Raw genomic sequence first — 14,978 nt, 5'->3', positions numbered from 1 at the left:
CTGGTTTCATTGGATGTATGTGTTAGTGGAGGTGGGGGTATTATCTGTCTTTGCAGCGTTTCCTTTTGTGAGCAGCATTAGCGATGTTTTTGACACCGTCCTTGCTTGGTTGGCGTTTGATGGATTTTATGGAATTCGTAGCGACATTGGCAGGAACAGGTTCAGTTTCAGTTCTGCACTCGCTTGTAATATTACTAGACCATAAGTCAGTGGGAGGGCTTTCCCATCGATGCTTAGGACGTATGGATTTGCCTTGAACGTGAGTTGCAAGTATTTGAGACAAACTGCACCTTTATGACAGCACTCTATAGCTGCGTTGTTCTGATACCACAGGGGTGTTTCGATATCACCGCTGACCAAGTAAATGACACCCTTCCTAACTATACACAACCCCCATTCCTTTTTCCAAACAAAACCAGACTACTACTTAAAACGCACACCCCTAACAAAAACATGATCATTTACATCTATCCCATCCATCCATCCATACATACCCACACACAACAACTTCAGTAACTATTAACTAACTATACATACTTCCCCCCCATCACGACATCAAATCAGGCACACACCCCCAACTACACCCAACCCTCCTAAACGGCAACGGCCTCAACACCTCCCCAGACGCTCTCGGCCCCTTCAACCCATTCTCATACGTACTCACATCCCACCACTCGATCCACTCCGTCCGCGCGAGGACGAATCCCCGATGACACAAGGAACAATTCCGCCCTCCGGCGCTACGAACTTCCTTCGCTTGTCGGAGTAAGCGGGTCATTAGGGCCGGGAAGTTCTCCATTTCTTCGTCGGTGATCAGGTCCGGATATGTTGAGCGGGTGAATGATAGGAGGGAGATTTCGCGGAGGGAGGGCACGCGGGAGGTTTGATTTATTGTTGTGGGGGTTTGTTCAGTAGTAGGGACTGGGATTGGGATGCCTTCGGCGTTGTAGTATGTAACTGGGCCGGTGGCGACGTGGATGGGTGCCCATGCTTCCTCGGGTGGTGGGCCGTCGTAGGTGATTGATTTCAGGCAGGGTAACTCTTGGGTTTCTTCTTCTTCTTCTTCTTCGTCGTCGCTGGGGACGTGCCATTTGGCGATGGGCTGGTCTTCGATTTGGAGGAGGGGGTTAGGACGGACGGTGAGGTGTTTGAGGTCGCCTTTGCGGATCAGGAAGAGGAGTTCCCAGGGGAGAGTGGGGAGACGGTTCACGGAGAGGTTGAGTTCCTGGAGGAGAGTGAGGCGGCGGATGGCCGCGGGGATGGAGGTGAGTTTGTTGTAGCGGAGACTGAGGACGCGGAGGGAGTCGAGGTCGAAGATTTGACCGGGGACTTGGGTTAGGGCGTTGCCGGCGAGGAAGAGGCGGAGGAATGGTTGCAGGGAGGTGTAGACGTCTTCGCTGATGGGGGGCTCTTTGATGGTGGGGAGCTTGGTGAGGTGTTGGAGGGGGTGGAGGAGGTTAGGGGGGATGAGGCGGAGTGTGAGGCCACTAATGGGTATATAGGGTTAGATGTTTGGTTCTACATGATAAAAGGAGGAGGTGGACGTGTAGGGGGGAATATATACCTCAGGTCAACACTATCCTCTCCTCTCTCGAGACAATCGTTCACAATCCCCCGTGCGACTTGATGCTCGCGCGGTTCTTCTTCGACTTTCCTGAATCCTTGTTGTTGAGTCTGGTTCTGCGGCATCACCGTCTTTGTACCTCCATTCGCATGCGAATTCAACCAATCCTCTCCCAAATCCGCATCAGAAGGCAAGAACCCCGATCCCGGACCTGAATCATAATCATCACTCCCCATCCACACACCACTATCCACCAACCGCTTCTCCTTGAAATCCGCCCGCTTGCGCTTCGCGTCCTTGTCCTTCACCATCTCTCCCCACCAGGTGCCGCGGTACCGGCGCTTCCGACTGACAGGCGCATTATTGTAGTTTTCTAGACCCGAGGCGGGGATGTCATCGCTGGAGAAGAGTGCCGGGTCACTGGAAGGTTGACTGGAGCGGTCGTCAATGAAGCGCGAGGGGAGACGGTGGTGGTGAGCATGGCGGGTCGCGTGACGGGTGTTATTATTGTTGTTATTACTATTGTTGTTATTGTTGTTGGAGGGGTCGCGATGGCGGATGCGCGGTGGTGGGGGGAGGGGGATTTCGTGGTCCATAGTTTGTTATTTGCCACTGCTGTGCAATAATATGATGTAGTGGTATGTATTTCTTGGTTGGAATAGCTCGTGTGACGCGATGCGATGCGATGCGATGCGATGCAAAGGAAGTAAGGAGGGGGGAATGAATGAATGATGAATGCGATTGATGCGCTCAGTGGCTTTGGGCTGGATCACCTCACTCGGATCATGACGTCCGGTGGAATGTCGATCGATCGTCGGATGGGATGGATGGAAGAGTTCCGGAAGGATGGGGAAACTCGAGGTCCAGAGGGAATGCTGGATTCTGATTGATGTTGGGTGCTGAGACTAAAGTTGTTTACGAGACGCGTCGCGGTGGAGCGGGGCGGTCGGTCTCCGCTTGATAACTTGACGGTGAACTGATTGACTGATTGACTGATTGATTGATTGATTGATATTGATTGATAGCTACCCGGGAGGCCCGGATCTGCTCGATTAAAATATTTGCTCTTCATGCAATCTCATTCAATTATTGTATGTAGATCTTTCTCTCGTTGAATCCTAAATCTAGATCAATGTTGAGAAGTCTTGAATTGGACTAGACTGGCTGCGGCTGCCTCTTTCAGGGGCAATCGCATCAAAGGTACCACTCTTGAAAGCGCAAAAAACAGGTACATTTACAAAGAAACACTTATGAAGCCTGCCAGCTCAACTCAATAAATATTATCCATTATCTACATACTACCAGCATAAGGCACATCGGTTCACGCAATTGATTGGGTCGACCCTATACAAACACTATGCACAGCTTCCATCACGGCCGAACCCCGAAGCGAAGTCAAAAAGTAAAAAAGGTGTAGAAATAAAGTCCATCCCAACTGCGGTATTCCACCAGCAGTCAAGCCATCAACTCGTCAAATCCGAAACATCATAAGGGGTATAATCAAGAAAGTATCCGTAGTAGATAGGCCCATTGTCCCGAGCACAGTCGATCACAATGTCCCGTGAAGAATCAATATAGGCGGTCGAAGCAGAGAATAAAAATGTTTGAAAATCGAGTCATGGTTGAAACCATTCCTCTCAAGGTTCCAGCGCGTGAAGAGTATGCGACAAAGCCGGCAGCGCTGGATTGACTTAGAGCGCGCCCAGGATCAGCGCCATAGATCCCGCAACCAGAACAGCAGGCATCTTGGCGACCATGCCGTCGGCTCCGGAAGTGCCAACGGCAGGGGAAGTAGCAGCAGCAACCGAGGTGCCGGCGGGGATGCTGGAAGTCACGGTGACGGAGGCGAACGACGAGGAGGCAGGCGCAGAGGAGCTGGCGGCGGCAGAGCTGCTGGCGACCCGGCTGCTCGAGACCGCGTGGCTGCTCGGAGTGACGAACACCGAGGAAGTCGAAGGCGCCACGCTGCTAGGGGAGGTCACGGTGTCGACGTGGACCAGCGTCGCGGTGACATAGTTGGTCACCGTCGAAGTACTGGTGGTGTCGGTTTCCGCAGCGACAAGCTGGGAGGCCATCAGGCACAGGACAGAGGAGGCGAGAGTGCTGAACTTCATTGCGGTGAGTTGCCGGTAATTCCGATTTGTTCAACTGAAAGATTTTCGGGCTGTGGATATGTACGTCGTCGCAAAAAGGCTCTGGCAGAGACTGCGCGAGTAGATCAAACGAGTGACGAAGAAGACGCAAAAGAGTGAGCGTCGAGAAGAGCAAAAGCTAGCGAGGGTAAAGAACGTGGAGAGCGCTGCTCGAGTCAAAGGATTGTGAAACGATGCGATGTCTGAAGACGCGCCGAAGGGGGAAAAAGGAGGACGAGGGGGGGTGGACTAAATATGAGCCCCAGAGTGCCAGAGGGTCCGTTTGGACCCAACCAGTCAAACTCGAACCCTCACGAGCGCTGCCCCGGAAAAACTGCTTGACGAGTCGCAAGGGGCACGTCTCGCCTGCCTATTGGCCTGGGGCACATTGAGAATGTGACGGGGGGCATTGTTCACGTCGACACGCCGTCAGTCGGTAAACAAATCACCCGGCCACGTTACTCGCCAGCGCATCCATTGTTGCGCTGGCGGCGCCTGGCTGAGGCCCGGTCGGTGTGTGCCTGACTCCTTTTCAAGCGACGATCGCCAGTGTGCGGTGCTTGGCCGAGGATACGGTCTGCTCTAGTGAACTCACTAACTGGTAGCGGCGTGAGGAGCAGCACACTGGATTGGCTTCGGTTCCTGAATTCTAGTGGGTGGTCAGCTGGAGTCGCTGAAGATTTCTTCCTCCACAACCGTTCGGCTGTGGCTCTTGGGAGCCGTGGTTTGTCACCACAGGATGCCATGCCTTTGTGTCTTTCATTTCACACACTCACCACGCTTCCGTTCCTCCTCACTCCCCCCTGGCATGGGGATTCTAGTTTTGAGACCATCTGAAACTTGAGTGATTCGGAATTTAGCGGTTGATAGTCTGGGTTGGTATCCCGTAGCCAGTACTGAAGCTGACGGTGAAAGACCCCCTGATGGGAGGGATGGCAGCGGATTCGGAAAGGAGAGCCGGCAGAAAGAGAGACAAACTCCACTGGTTCGTTCCTGACTAGCGAACGCTGCATCCACTCACCATCCACTTGGTGGCCCCAATGACTCTCGCATTTCCCTCTCAACCGCTTCGCCAAACTCCGGCCTATCCCGCTAGTCCTCTCTAGTCCGGTGCAGGAACCAAGGGACCATTGTGCCCTTGCAGCCGCAATTAAACTCAATCGTTGCGCATTTTTGAGCTGCAACTTCGCGCCATACGTATATGAACACTCTGGCCCCCGGCTCCGATTGCTTGCTTCGTTTAAATGTCCGCGTTTCCGGTAAGTTCTAGAGGCATCGGTGTGTGAGCTAATACTAGCAGCATGTCCGTTTCGATGAGATACATATGCTCCTATAGGGGTTGCCGCGTCACCCTTTCGACCGATGTTATGAAGAGCTCTCCAAACAGGGCATTGCGATAATTGGAAAAGAACAATTTTCTTTTTTCAGTATGAATTATTGGAGTACCTGCATGGAAATACCACCAAAAACCAAAGACCAGTCCGGGCACCATTCGGGATAGCCCCTGATGCCGTACTGGTGAGAATACTTCTCGTGGAATGACTGCTCGTATAAGGGATCAAGCTACTCAACAAGGGCCTTTTTCTGGTCGGCTATGTCCTTGTGTCTGCTGATGCCAAGGTGGGGGCCAAGCAGTACGTAGCACTACACTGTCTATGAAGCCGTCAGTGAAGTTAACATCCGCCGTAGCGGTAGAGAACTATGACATGTAGAGATGATTGTAGCATCATGTTCACTTCGAGGGTACTACGTATCTGGCGGTAGCATACGAGAATGTGCTGGAGGCGCAAATCCATTCCCAGGCTCATCTGCAAGGAGAATGCCCAGCTGATCGTAAGGCTGAGCATTCGATCTAGCCCCATTTTATGTGCTTATGGAGAGCGAATACGATGTCGATCTGATTCCGCCTTGCTGAGCGCCAGCTGCTGGACCCTGGGTGTGAGCCTGCCTGTTGCTTCCCTTCATTTTCTGGAAAGTTATCGGTTATTGAACGGGGTTCTCTTCAGATTCTGACTGTAGTTGGAGCAATTCTCTGTCAAATTGTCTGCTTCAAACTGTGAGAGTTCTGAACCCTCACAAACGCCAAGGCAAGAGTACTTTGAAGGCGGTTGTACTCATTGGGATAGTACTGCATAGCACTCGACTCGGCATGTATATATATATAGCAATAACCCCTCTTCCCATTACAACATCTTGAGCCACATGGCTCCACAAGTAGAAGAGACACGAACCGAATAATTCAGGCAGCAAATTCCAGCATTTCTACATCCTACTGCTTATAGACAAGATCTATCATTCCTGAGGCTAAGGCTCAAACTTGTCAGAAAGCACTCATGTGATTCCGACTACAAAGCCTACTCTTCACATTCAGCTTATTTGGACTCCATTAACGAACAGGAAGCCGATATATAATCTAGTAAATCGCATACTTGAGACATCCTCTCCCCCACCATGTCATAAATTCCGCCCACTTGGGCTGCTAGTACCTCAATATCCGCATCTACATGTCCTTCATTGATTGATTTAATTTTAACCGTCAAAGGCACTGAGTGTACAGACTTCTGCTTCTCGACTTATGGCTGCTCCGGGGTGACCATATCGGATAATACATTGAGGGATTTTACAGCATATTCGCGGGTCAATTGTATTCCGCAATGCGAGTGGTATTGATAATGTATTGGCGGGATCGAAGTGTCGGGGTGTCACCAGGGATAGATAGGGTTGCTCCGAATGGCGCGAAGCACAACCTATCAAATGTTCCATGAAGATCGAATGCAGCCAATATGCGGAAGTCGGTGCCTGATGGTGTGTGGGTTGCAATGCGTGATGCAAGTAAATGAACAAGAAGCAAGTATAAAGACTAAATGTTTTAGTTTCTGTAAGCGAAGAATATCTTCTATCAACCCAGTTTAAGCTCGTGAATTAATAAGTACTGACTATGCATGCCTCAATTATAGCGATAACAACTCAAAAATCAAACATCACAGGTCACAAGAACCCCAAAAACATTATATACAAAACCCCTTTTTACCATTGAACCCGTCTAGAACAGGACCTGCCTCACATCCTTATTATCCTTAATCTTAATATTCTTCATCATCAACACCCACGCAATCGACAACGCCATGACCGCCGTACCCGCAATCATCATGTTCCGCTGACTCCAAGCATAAGCGTTTTGAATCGCAATTCTGGTCTCCGACCCAACCGGATAACTCAATTGCACGTCCAACGACTCATAAATCTCCTCCCACTGATCCTTCGTCTCAGCGGGCAACAGCTCCCTCAGCTTCTGAGGAAGGGTATTAGTCCAAATAGCACCAGAGACACTAGCACCGACAGCACCACCAAGGTTACCGAATGTGCTCAGCAACGCCAGCATAGCAGCGTAGTCTTCATGTCTAGACGCCGCCAGGACAGCAACCTGCTCAATGAGAATCAAGGTACCACCACCAACAGCCAGGAAGATCTGGCACATGCACATGTATCCGATGCTGAAGCCGGGCTGGCGGAAGTAGATCATCAAGCCGCTGGCCAGGAGGTAGAGCGGGAGAGCCCACATGAGCAGCCACTTGAAGCGGCCGGTGACGCGGATCAGGTATCCGCAGCCGATCAGCCAGATGGGGTCCATGAGGTCGAAGATGGCGGAGATGTATCCGGCTTGGGTGAGGCTGGTGTTGTAGACTACTTGCAGGAAGGAGGTGAAATAGCTGGCCCAGCAGTAGTAAGAGACTTGGTAGGTAATATCCAGGAGGCAGGCGCCGATGACGGTGCGGTTGGCGATGAGGTGGTAGGGGATGAAGGGCTTGGGGGCACCCCAGCGTTCGTAGGCGACGAAGCCGACGAGGACGAAGAAGCCGACGACCATCATTGCGATGATCTTGGCGGATTTCCATTCGCCTTCGGTATTGCCGGCGATGTTGAACGAGGTGAGGAAGAGGATGAGTCCGCCGATCATGAAGAAGATGCCGATGACTGGTTGGGACGAGTATGTTAGTGGGGGGATTGAGATAGTAGAGGAGTCGTGGGGAGAAGGCTCACTGTCAAACTCGATAATGTAGAACCAGGTGCTCTGCCACCAGGTGCGAGTGCTTCGCGGCTTGTATTCCAGGCGTCCCTCTTTGTCTGCCTTGCGCTTCGCCAGTTCCCAGGTTATGACTAGAGGCATTGCGACGATCGGGAGGATGATGCAAATGGTTCCGTAGGCCCAGCGCCAGTTAGTCTCGTGGAATTGGTTGGAGAGGGGAGAGCCGGCAAAGGCAGTGATAATGTAGGGTGAGGAGGTGAAGGCGTAGGCGATACCTCGATTGCGGAGCGAGGATGTATCGGAGGTCATCACATCGACACAGAAGATGACACCGGTGAAACCGACAGTGTAGAATGCCTGGTAGTGTCGGGTGGTTAGTATTATTGGGCATACCCATTGAAAGAGCAATCTCGTGTACACAGAGGGTAAAAACTCACCTGAGCAGCACAGTACGTGGCAATGTTGTTGCAGCCAGCCATCATAATCAAGCCCATGATAGCAATCAACACCATGATGCAGACACCCAGAGTACGATCCCACAAGTTCAGCACCTTGGCAATAGGCATGACACAGGCAGCACCCATGACACTGGTAATGACAGTGATGACAGTGAGCAATGAGTGCTCCGAGAAGTCACTGGTGATATACGCAGAAAGGTTCGCGGTCAAGCTGCTGTTCAATCCGTTGACGAAGTACAAAAGCCACATGCTATACACTGTTCAGCAGTCGCTCGGAAGGAACACAAATCAAGCCACTCACGAGGCATAAGTAATAATCAGAGATTTCTTCGACCAAGAAGCAGTAACTGCTTCAGCGACCCGAACACCATCCTGCTTATCTTGATCATCCTCGACAGGCTGCTGAGGAGTATCAGGATCTAAAGAGATCGGATCCTCACTGACCCCGGTAGTGGTGGGAGGCTTGTCAGTGGCCATTTTGGAAGGGAAAAGCACAGCGATATGCCCAAAGCGCCTATATCATCAGTGGTAGGAGAAAGTTTCAAGAACTGATCGGCATCGAGGGAAGGATATGCGCCATGTTATAAAGGCTTGACATGGGACGATGAATTCTTCGCCTCCCACGCACGTCCCACACCATCCCAAAGCTTTCCCAGACTCCAATTTCCTGAGCGACCAACGCGAGAAGGAATTTGCGCTGGCTGTGGGTGCTGGTTCAGGCTTACAGTGGTAGTGGAACTCTAGGCAGTCTTGTCCTCTTGGCAAGCTGGCGACACCCCGTTCCACTTCGGATCAGATAATTCTCGCAGCTTGTGTCAGTGTGGTTCCATCACGAGAATCTTCCCCAAAAGTTTGTCTGCTAAAACCGTTGGTTTTGCCACATTTACATACATCTAGATCATTGAATCGAGCTCACGATGATTTCATTTAGTATGTTGTAGTAATCTCCTAATGCTGGTGTAAGGGTCTGGTGTCCCTGCTCCACTTAGACACTCCTCCCCTAATTTGTTTCCTGGCTCCTCATTGCACCATGACGCCTTCTAGCCCCCACTGTTCCGCGACTGCTGGTGGTCTGCTGTTTTACCGCGGGGCCCGAAAGGACCCGATTTCCAGCGCAATGATCTTGTTATGGTTCCTAGTGACGGTGACAAGCGGGCCGTGATAACATCGAGACCCACGGACATGGCACTGATGATGGAAGATAAGATGGATAAGAATTCAAGCTGGACTTTGAGGGCAGAAATGAAGAGACCAAGGAAGATAAGTAGGCCTTCAATCTCGGTAATGCATGTCATCCATGCAAGAAGATTGCAAGAATCCCATGAGAGGACATGATCATCATCACCACCACATAAGCCAGGGGTGAATATGGGCCAGCTCCTCCCCTCCCCTCTCCATCGGAAAAAACCCGGCCATTTTCCCGCAAGAGCAAAACCGCACCAGCCGCACCATAAAAAAAAACCCAACCCTTCCAGCCTGTTTTTAACGAGGGGGGCCCGGTAAGGGAAAGGTTCCAAAACAAGCCTAGTTAAGCCCGAAATATACTTGGCGGGTGCCACTAAACCTTATTCGCCGTATCTTATCTGATTTCGTATCGCACAATACCAGATCAAAACACACACTGCGTGAAATCCCCGGCACCAAATCCACCCAGGAGTTCCCTCGACCCATGCCAAATTTGGATACCATTTAGGCCGGGGGCGCTAATAACCTCTTTCTCCTACTCCAGAAAATACCTCCTTCCCAGCGGAACTTACTAAATGGCTGCCTAAATCTCTGCCATGGGTTAATCCCCACATGGGAATATCCATGTTTTCCTCTCACCTCCGGAGATTGATAACGCATGACTCACTCGTGACCTACAGCCAAGAAGTAAGCGAGGTGTGGATCATGTTGTGCGTAGGAATGCGCTCTTGGCATGTCCTTGGCGGGTTGGAAGAGCTTTTCCGCCGTTAGCTGATGCTGGGCATCGACTGGTGGAATTGGGATTCTGTGGAAGGCATACGTAAAAGTAGACGCTTCAACTAGTAGTCCAGAGAAGATCTTTTGGGCTGGACATTTACGAGCTGGGATGCTACGTAACGGGGTTGAGTCATGGTCTGTGAAATGAAATCTGCGCTTCCAGAGATCGGACAAGCAGAAGCAGGAAGAGGGCAAAGCATAATTTTCGAGAGGACTCTCTAGCAGTAGTCCTGAGAAAAATCTCCTGTATGCACGTGGCAAGCATTCTGGCATGCTATACTTCGCACTAACCTCAACAGAACTATACCGCTCAGACGGCCATGTCCGCCCAGATCGCAGATGCAGTCAGTCCACTGTTGGCACAGTGGAGCTACACGATCATTACCATGGCTCTTAGTTTCCATTGCCGCTGAACAATATTCGAGTAGAAACCGTAAGGTGGATGTGGCCTACACGTAGAGAGGCCTTAATCTATTCGGAAATGTCATTAGTCGTCAACTCCTCGTCCAATCTTCAAGGTCAAGCCATTCAGCTTCAGGTGGCCAAAACAGTCAATATCCCTGTAGGGTTGATACAGCTAAGCAAAACTAGTAGAAATAAATGAACAGCTCTCAGCCGCTCAGACTATGGCCAGCCTAGCTCCTCAATATAGGCGCCAACCGCGCTATAAGGCGGTACCTGAAAGAAGGCGCCACACCATCAAAACCTGTTATGGCCCCCTAGGACCGGCGGAAGCCATATTACTGGCTATTATCCACGAAACTAGTGTCTCTGAAAACGACCTAGGGGCTTCAGCGAAAGGAATAGCTTAGAAGATCTCCGAACTCGATATACCCTTGTCATTGGCGCCGTTATCGGCCTTGTTTTATTTGCCTTTGGATTCTACTTTATTGTGTGAGAAAGGGCCAAGAATAAGAGACGTAATCCTCGCACTATAGTAGTGGCATTCTCTCTAGTGTGGGAGGACAGTTGCTGCTTAGACTTGAGGTAACAGGTTAAGGGGCGGCTCGTGTACTAAGACTCTCACATCGTTTGACATTATGAAAGCAGAGCCTGCATGATAGGAAATAGGGGGAAAGAATTACTTCAAATGTTTTCCGTATTTTATTTTCGAATTGGTTGCATGATGCTCACTTGTGTTTGTTGGAATCAGGTCATTTCTGTTTCCTGGCTTATAATTCTGACTATACAACCCGACATCTATTTCTAAAAAATGGAGGTAAGTAGCCTCTCGTGGCCAGAACTTTTAACAATTTCATGGTACTCATTGGTCTTGAATTATGCTGACTTGGGTGGTACAAAGCCTTGTCTTAATCAGGTAGACCACCCTCCTCCTCAGCCTTCAACTTCATCTGCACAAACCCTTCCATCTCCGCCCTCCCATCAGGAGTCAAGAGCTTGACCCGACCGCTCAAGTTGCCATTCCCAAAGTACCTCCGATCGATCTTGGCCCAGTATATCATATCGAATGCCCAGCTCTTTCTAGCAGCGTAATCAAGCCAGAAGTCACCACTTTCCCAACTTTTCAGCATATATCCTGACAGTCGATCGCTCCCTTTCATGATACCTCGGTCAATTGCTCCTTGCTCTTTGTCCTTCAACACTTTCAAAAACACCGGCAGCACCTTCTCATATCTTGCTGACCAATCATCTAAACCCTGTTTCCAGAGTTCTGGAAGCTCGAGTAGTAAACAGAATGGCGGGCTATAAGCAAACCCTGTGGGGGCTGCGTAGGTGAACTCCCAGTCCAGCACGCCGTTCATTTGGTGTTGTGCATTTGATAGAACGTTTTCAGGTCTGAGGTCATCACAGGACAATTTGAAAGGACCAGCGTCGTCATTGCACAGCTGAACTTCGCGAGTGATCTTGCGAAACAGACAACGTGCGATGTACTTGGTTCGACAATCTTCCGCGGAATCGATCGCGTCGTTTCGTTGAAAGTCAAGTGGATTATGTGCATCTCAGCTAGTGCTTGATAGTAAGACAAGGCTGTTTCGAACGTGCCTTGGTGAAGTAAGTCTGGGGAGACTCCACCCAACTGAACGAGCTCGTTTATGTTAAAGGTAAGCGGACGATGCTCGACTACCCACGTATCATCGATTTCATCATCCTCATTAGCTTTACCGATGCAGTCTATCTCGGCAAAAGAATGCTTCGATACCTGCAACATGATATCTACCATCTGACCATAAACACATTCAAGTCTCTCTTGCGAGACGTTCGGGTTTAGTATCGGTCTCTCGTCGCGTGACCGGCCCGGTACATAGAGGGTATCATTGAAGTCGCCTTCATTGCTAATATGCTCCATAATGATAACAGGTCCTAAACCCTTTGGGCTTTCCTCGACCTTGCCATAGTGAAGGATGTGGGGTATAGGTAGACTGATAAAATACTCCAATAACTGCCACTTCGCGCTGAACCTTTTCCTCGGGGAACATGGAAGCACCCGGGCATGGGAATCGAATGACGGCAGAGCCTCCATTCTAAGAAAAAGGCAATCGTAGCCAGGCATTGAATGATCCTCGTTTGGGAGCGAAAAGCTCTTCGGGGACTCCTCTGTGCTTGTCGATGAATCGGCCTATTTCTCGGAGGACGTCTGTTTCGAAATAGCTTGTGCCTCCAGGGCGCGAAAGTACTGTCGCATTTGTCACATAAGGTGTCGTCGTAGTCCATGCATTGGGCTTCGAGGATGGGAAGTGGTGGAGCTGGGGATGTTGGATGTATGTGTGTTTGGTTGTCCATTGGCTCTGTGGTAATGGGGATATAATATAAGTAATGAGTAAGGTGATAGTGGTTTTATACAGGAGCCATTTTCCAGCTAAGCGCTGAGTTTGTGCAACTCGGTGGCTTACATCTGTCATCGGACCAATCACATTACGCGGCGTAGAGTGGTGATTGATCATGTCAAGCTATTGAAAGCCATTATGACGTTCAAGAATTTGTTAGTCCATTGATCTCTTATCTAGATAGCGCATCAATATGTCGCGCCTCATCATCACTGAAAGAAGCTCTCCTGTTGGTAGGTAAGGGCGTTATGCGCTTTAGATAGCTATAGGACTAATGAAGGATAATAGTACATTCCATCGTGCGAATACAGGATATAGGTATAGATTAAATGGCAGGCACAGATTGCAAACGCGATAAACACAAGCATAGTGCCTCGCGATATGACACTTGCAGATTGTTTGAGCCACGTGCTAGTCAGCAGGATGCCTCCCGCGTGTCAGATTGAAAGCTTAAGGGGCTTTGGATCCTTAGCTGGCCTGGCCGCCTTTGGTATACATATTCTGTCGTATTAAGAAACGCTATCTGTAAAACAAATAGTCTTTGGCACATGTAAGATCGCATAGAGCACTTTGGATCAGCTATCTGGCTTACCAGTTGGGTTTCTGATAGTCGGAACTCCAGACAACCCATAATGGGTGGTTATCCATCGTTTGAGTGTAGGTAGCATCTAGACATTTCGTGTTGAATACGCGATAAGCAAGACGCTAGTCATCACCAGACAGCCGTCGGGCTACCGTAGGCCTAGCCAGCCTAGGGCTTACGCACGCTCTTCCTGGCTCATGGTCATTTCGGTTAGGCCCTCTTGGTAGGAATTCTTATTCTGCTGAGGACATCTGTCAACATTAGCGACGTTTCTTTATAAGTATGTGACGATAGCCTCGTTGGAATTCATCTTTCCTACAATTTGTCGACTTGCCTCATCACATTAGTGGCATCAAGCGCATTTGATTATACAAGATTCAATCCATCGGCGGATAATATGCAAAACCAAGATACCTTTGAGCTGTACTCGGTCTGGTGTTCCTCATGCTGTCAGCGGATCATAATCGCAGCTCATCTCAAGGGCATCACGCTCAAATATAATTATGTCGATCTGAGCGCAAGAGGACATCATGACGCAAAATACAAAGATGAACTGAATCCAAGTGCTAGTGTGCCGACCTTGGTTGTGCATCACCCCGACGGCACCAAGACCATTATCAGACAATCCATGACAATCCTCGAGTACTTCGAGGAAAGATTCCCGAACCAAAGCCCTCTGCTGCCACCTGTCTCAGCTTGGCAGGATCGCATCAAGGTACGCGACCTAGTCAACATCATCGCGATCGATGTTCAGGCGCCTACCAATTCCCGGATTGCCAAGCGTGTCAGGTCCGTGCGGGATAACGTGGAGGATCAGGTCAGCTTCGTTAGGCAGGCATTCACAGACGGCTTCCAGGCGTATGAAGCCCTGATCTCCGCATCCAGCAAGTTTTCTTTCGGCGATGAAGTGTCACTGGCCGATGTTGTGTTGGTTCCCGCGGTCGATCAGGCATTGATGTACAAAATGGATCTGGACTTCGTGCCCAATCTCCTCAGAGTCTATCACTCACTAAAAGAGCTAGAGGCTTTCAAGGCTGGAGATGGAAAGAACCAGGGTGATACCCCGGAGCAGTTCCGGGCCGCTTCCCAGTAGCTCTGGCCACTAGGCGGAGAGTCCCATTCGGCGGGTCCTATATGCATCTGCCGGGACACGTTTGTATATACCATATCTGCCGCACGATAAGTTGATAGTTCTGTAACTAACTGGACAAGTTCCAATGGCGAATAGATAAATTAATAGAGTCCTAACAAAAAGGAAGAATTGTGGTGATTGGAGCGCTATTGGCGCGACGTAATGGATCTGACCTATCCAACTTGAAGACAAAGCTAACAAACATTATGCATGATTGTTACTTCTTGGCGTGTGCAACTCGAACCGAGTGTTAACGTGGATCAAACTGCAAGCCTAGCAAATTTCAGACTCAGCACGAAACGGTTGACAGTTGAATCTGAATCTGAAGTCTGGC

At 50.0% G+C, this 14,978-nt stretch overlaps 5 protein-coding genes across 5 annotated transcripts; 1 reads left to right on the top strand and 4 right to left on the bottom strand.

The window, feature by feature from the left end:
- Window positions 1-547: 547 nt before the first annotated feature.
- On the bottom strand, window positions 548-2,160 carry AKAW2_11621S (leucine-rich repeat domain-containing protein; the record flags this gene model as incomplete). The annotated part of the gene is made up of 2 exons (XM_041684126.1): window positions 548-1,487; window positions 1,565-2,160. 2 exons carry the CDS (start codon window positions 2,158-2,160, stop codon window positions 548-550), a joined length of 1,536 nt encoding a protein of 511 aa, XP_041538341.1.
- A 1,095-nt stretch (window positions 2,161-3,255) lies between these two features.
- On the bottom strand, window positions 3,256-3,678 carry AKAW2_11620S (uncharacterized protein; the record flags this gene model as incomplete). The annotated part of the gene is made up of 1 exon (XM_041684125.1): window positions 3,256-3,678. One exon carries the CDS (start codon window positions 3,676-3,678, stop codon window positions 3,256-3,258), a length of 423 nt encoding a protein of 140 aa, XP_041538340.1.
- Window positions 3,679-6,739: 3,061 nt separating this feature from the next.
- On the bottom strand, window positions 6,740-8,658 carry AKAW2_11619S (uncharacterized protein; the record flags this gene model as incomplete). The annotated part of the gene is made up of 4 exons (XM_041684123.1): window positions 6,740-7,671; window positions 7,738-8,080; window positions 8,161-8,431; window positions 8,483-8,658. The coding sequence occupies 4 exons, from the start codon at window positions 8,656-8,658 to the stop codon at window positions 6,740-6,742; spliced, it is 1,722 nt and encodes a 573-aa protein (XP_041538339.1).
- Window positions 8,659-11,453: 2,795 nt separating this feature from the next.
- Window positions 11,454-11,906, bottom strand: AKAW2_11618S (uncharacterized protein; the record flags this gene model as incomplete). Its single annotated transcript, XM_041684122.1, has 1 exon — window positions 11,454-11,906. One exon carries the CDS (start codon window positions 11,904-11,906, stop codon window positions 11,454-11,456), a length of 453 nt encoding a protein of 150 aa, XP_041538338.1.
- A 2,003-nt stretch (window positions 11,907-13,909) lies between these two features.
- Window positions 13,910-14,605, top strand: AKAW2_11617A (uncharacterized protein; the record flags this gene model as incomplete). Its single annotated transcript, XM_041684121.1, has 1 exon — window positions 13,910-14,605. One exon carries the CDS (start codon window positions 13,910-13,912, stop codon window positions 14,603-14,605), a length of 696 nt encoding a protein of 231 aa, XP_041538337.1.
- Between the last annotated feature and the right edge of the window lie 373 nt (window positions 14,606-14,978).

Source organism: Aspergillus luchuensis, chromosome 1, assembly GCF_016861625.1.
Source record: "Aspergillus luchuensis IFO 4308 DNA, chromosome 1, nearly complete sequence".
In the NCBI taxonomy this organism is placed as follows: domain Eukaryota; kingdom Fungi; phylum Ascomycota; class Eurotiomycetes; order Eurotiales; family Aspergillaceae; genus Aspergillus; species Aspergillus luchuensis.
Note: the sequence above shows the minus strand (reverse complement) of the source record. Positions and strands in the feature narration are given on the sequence as shown.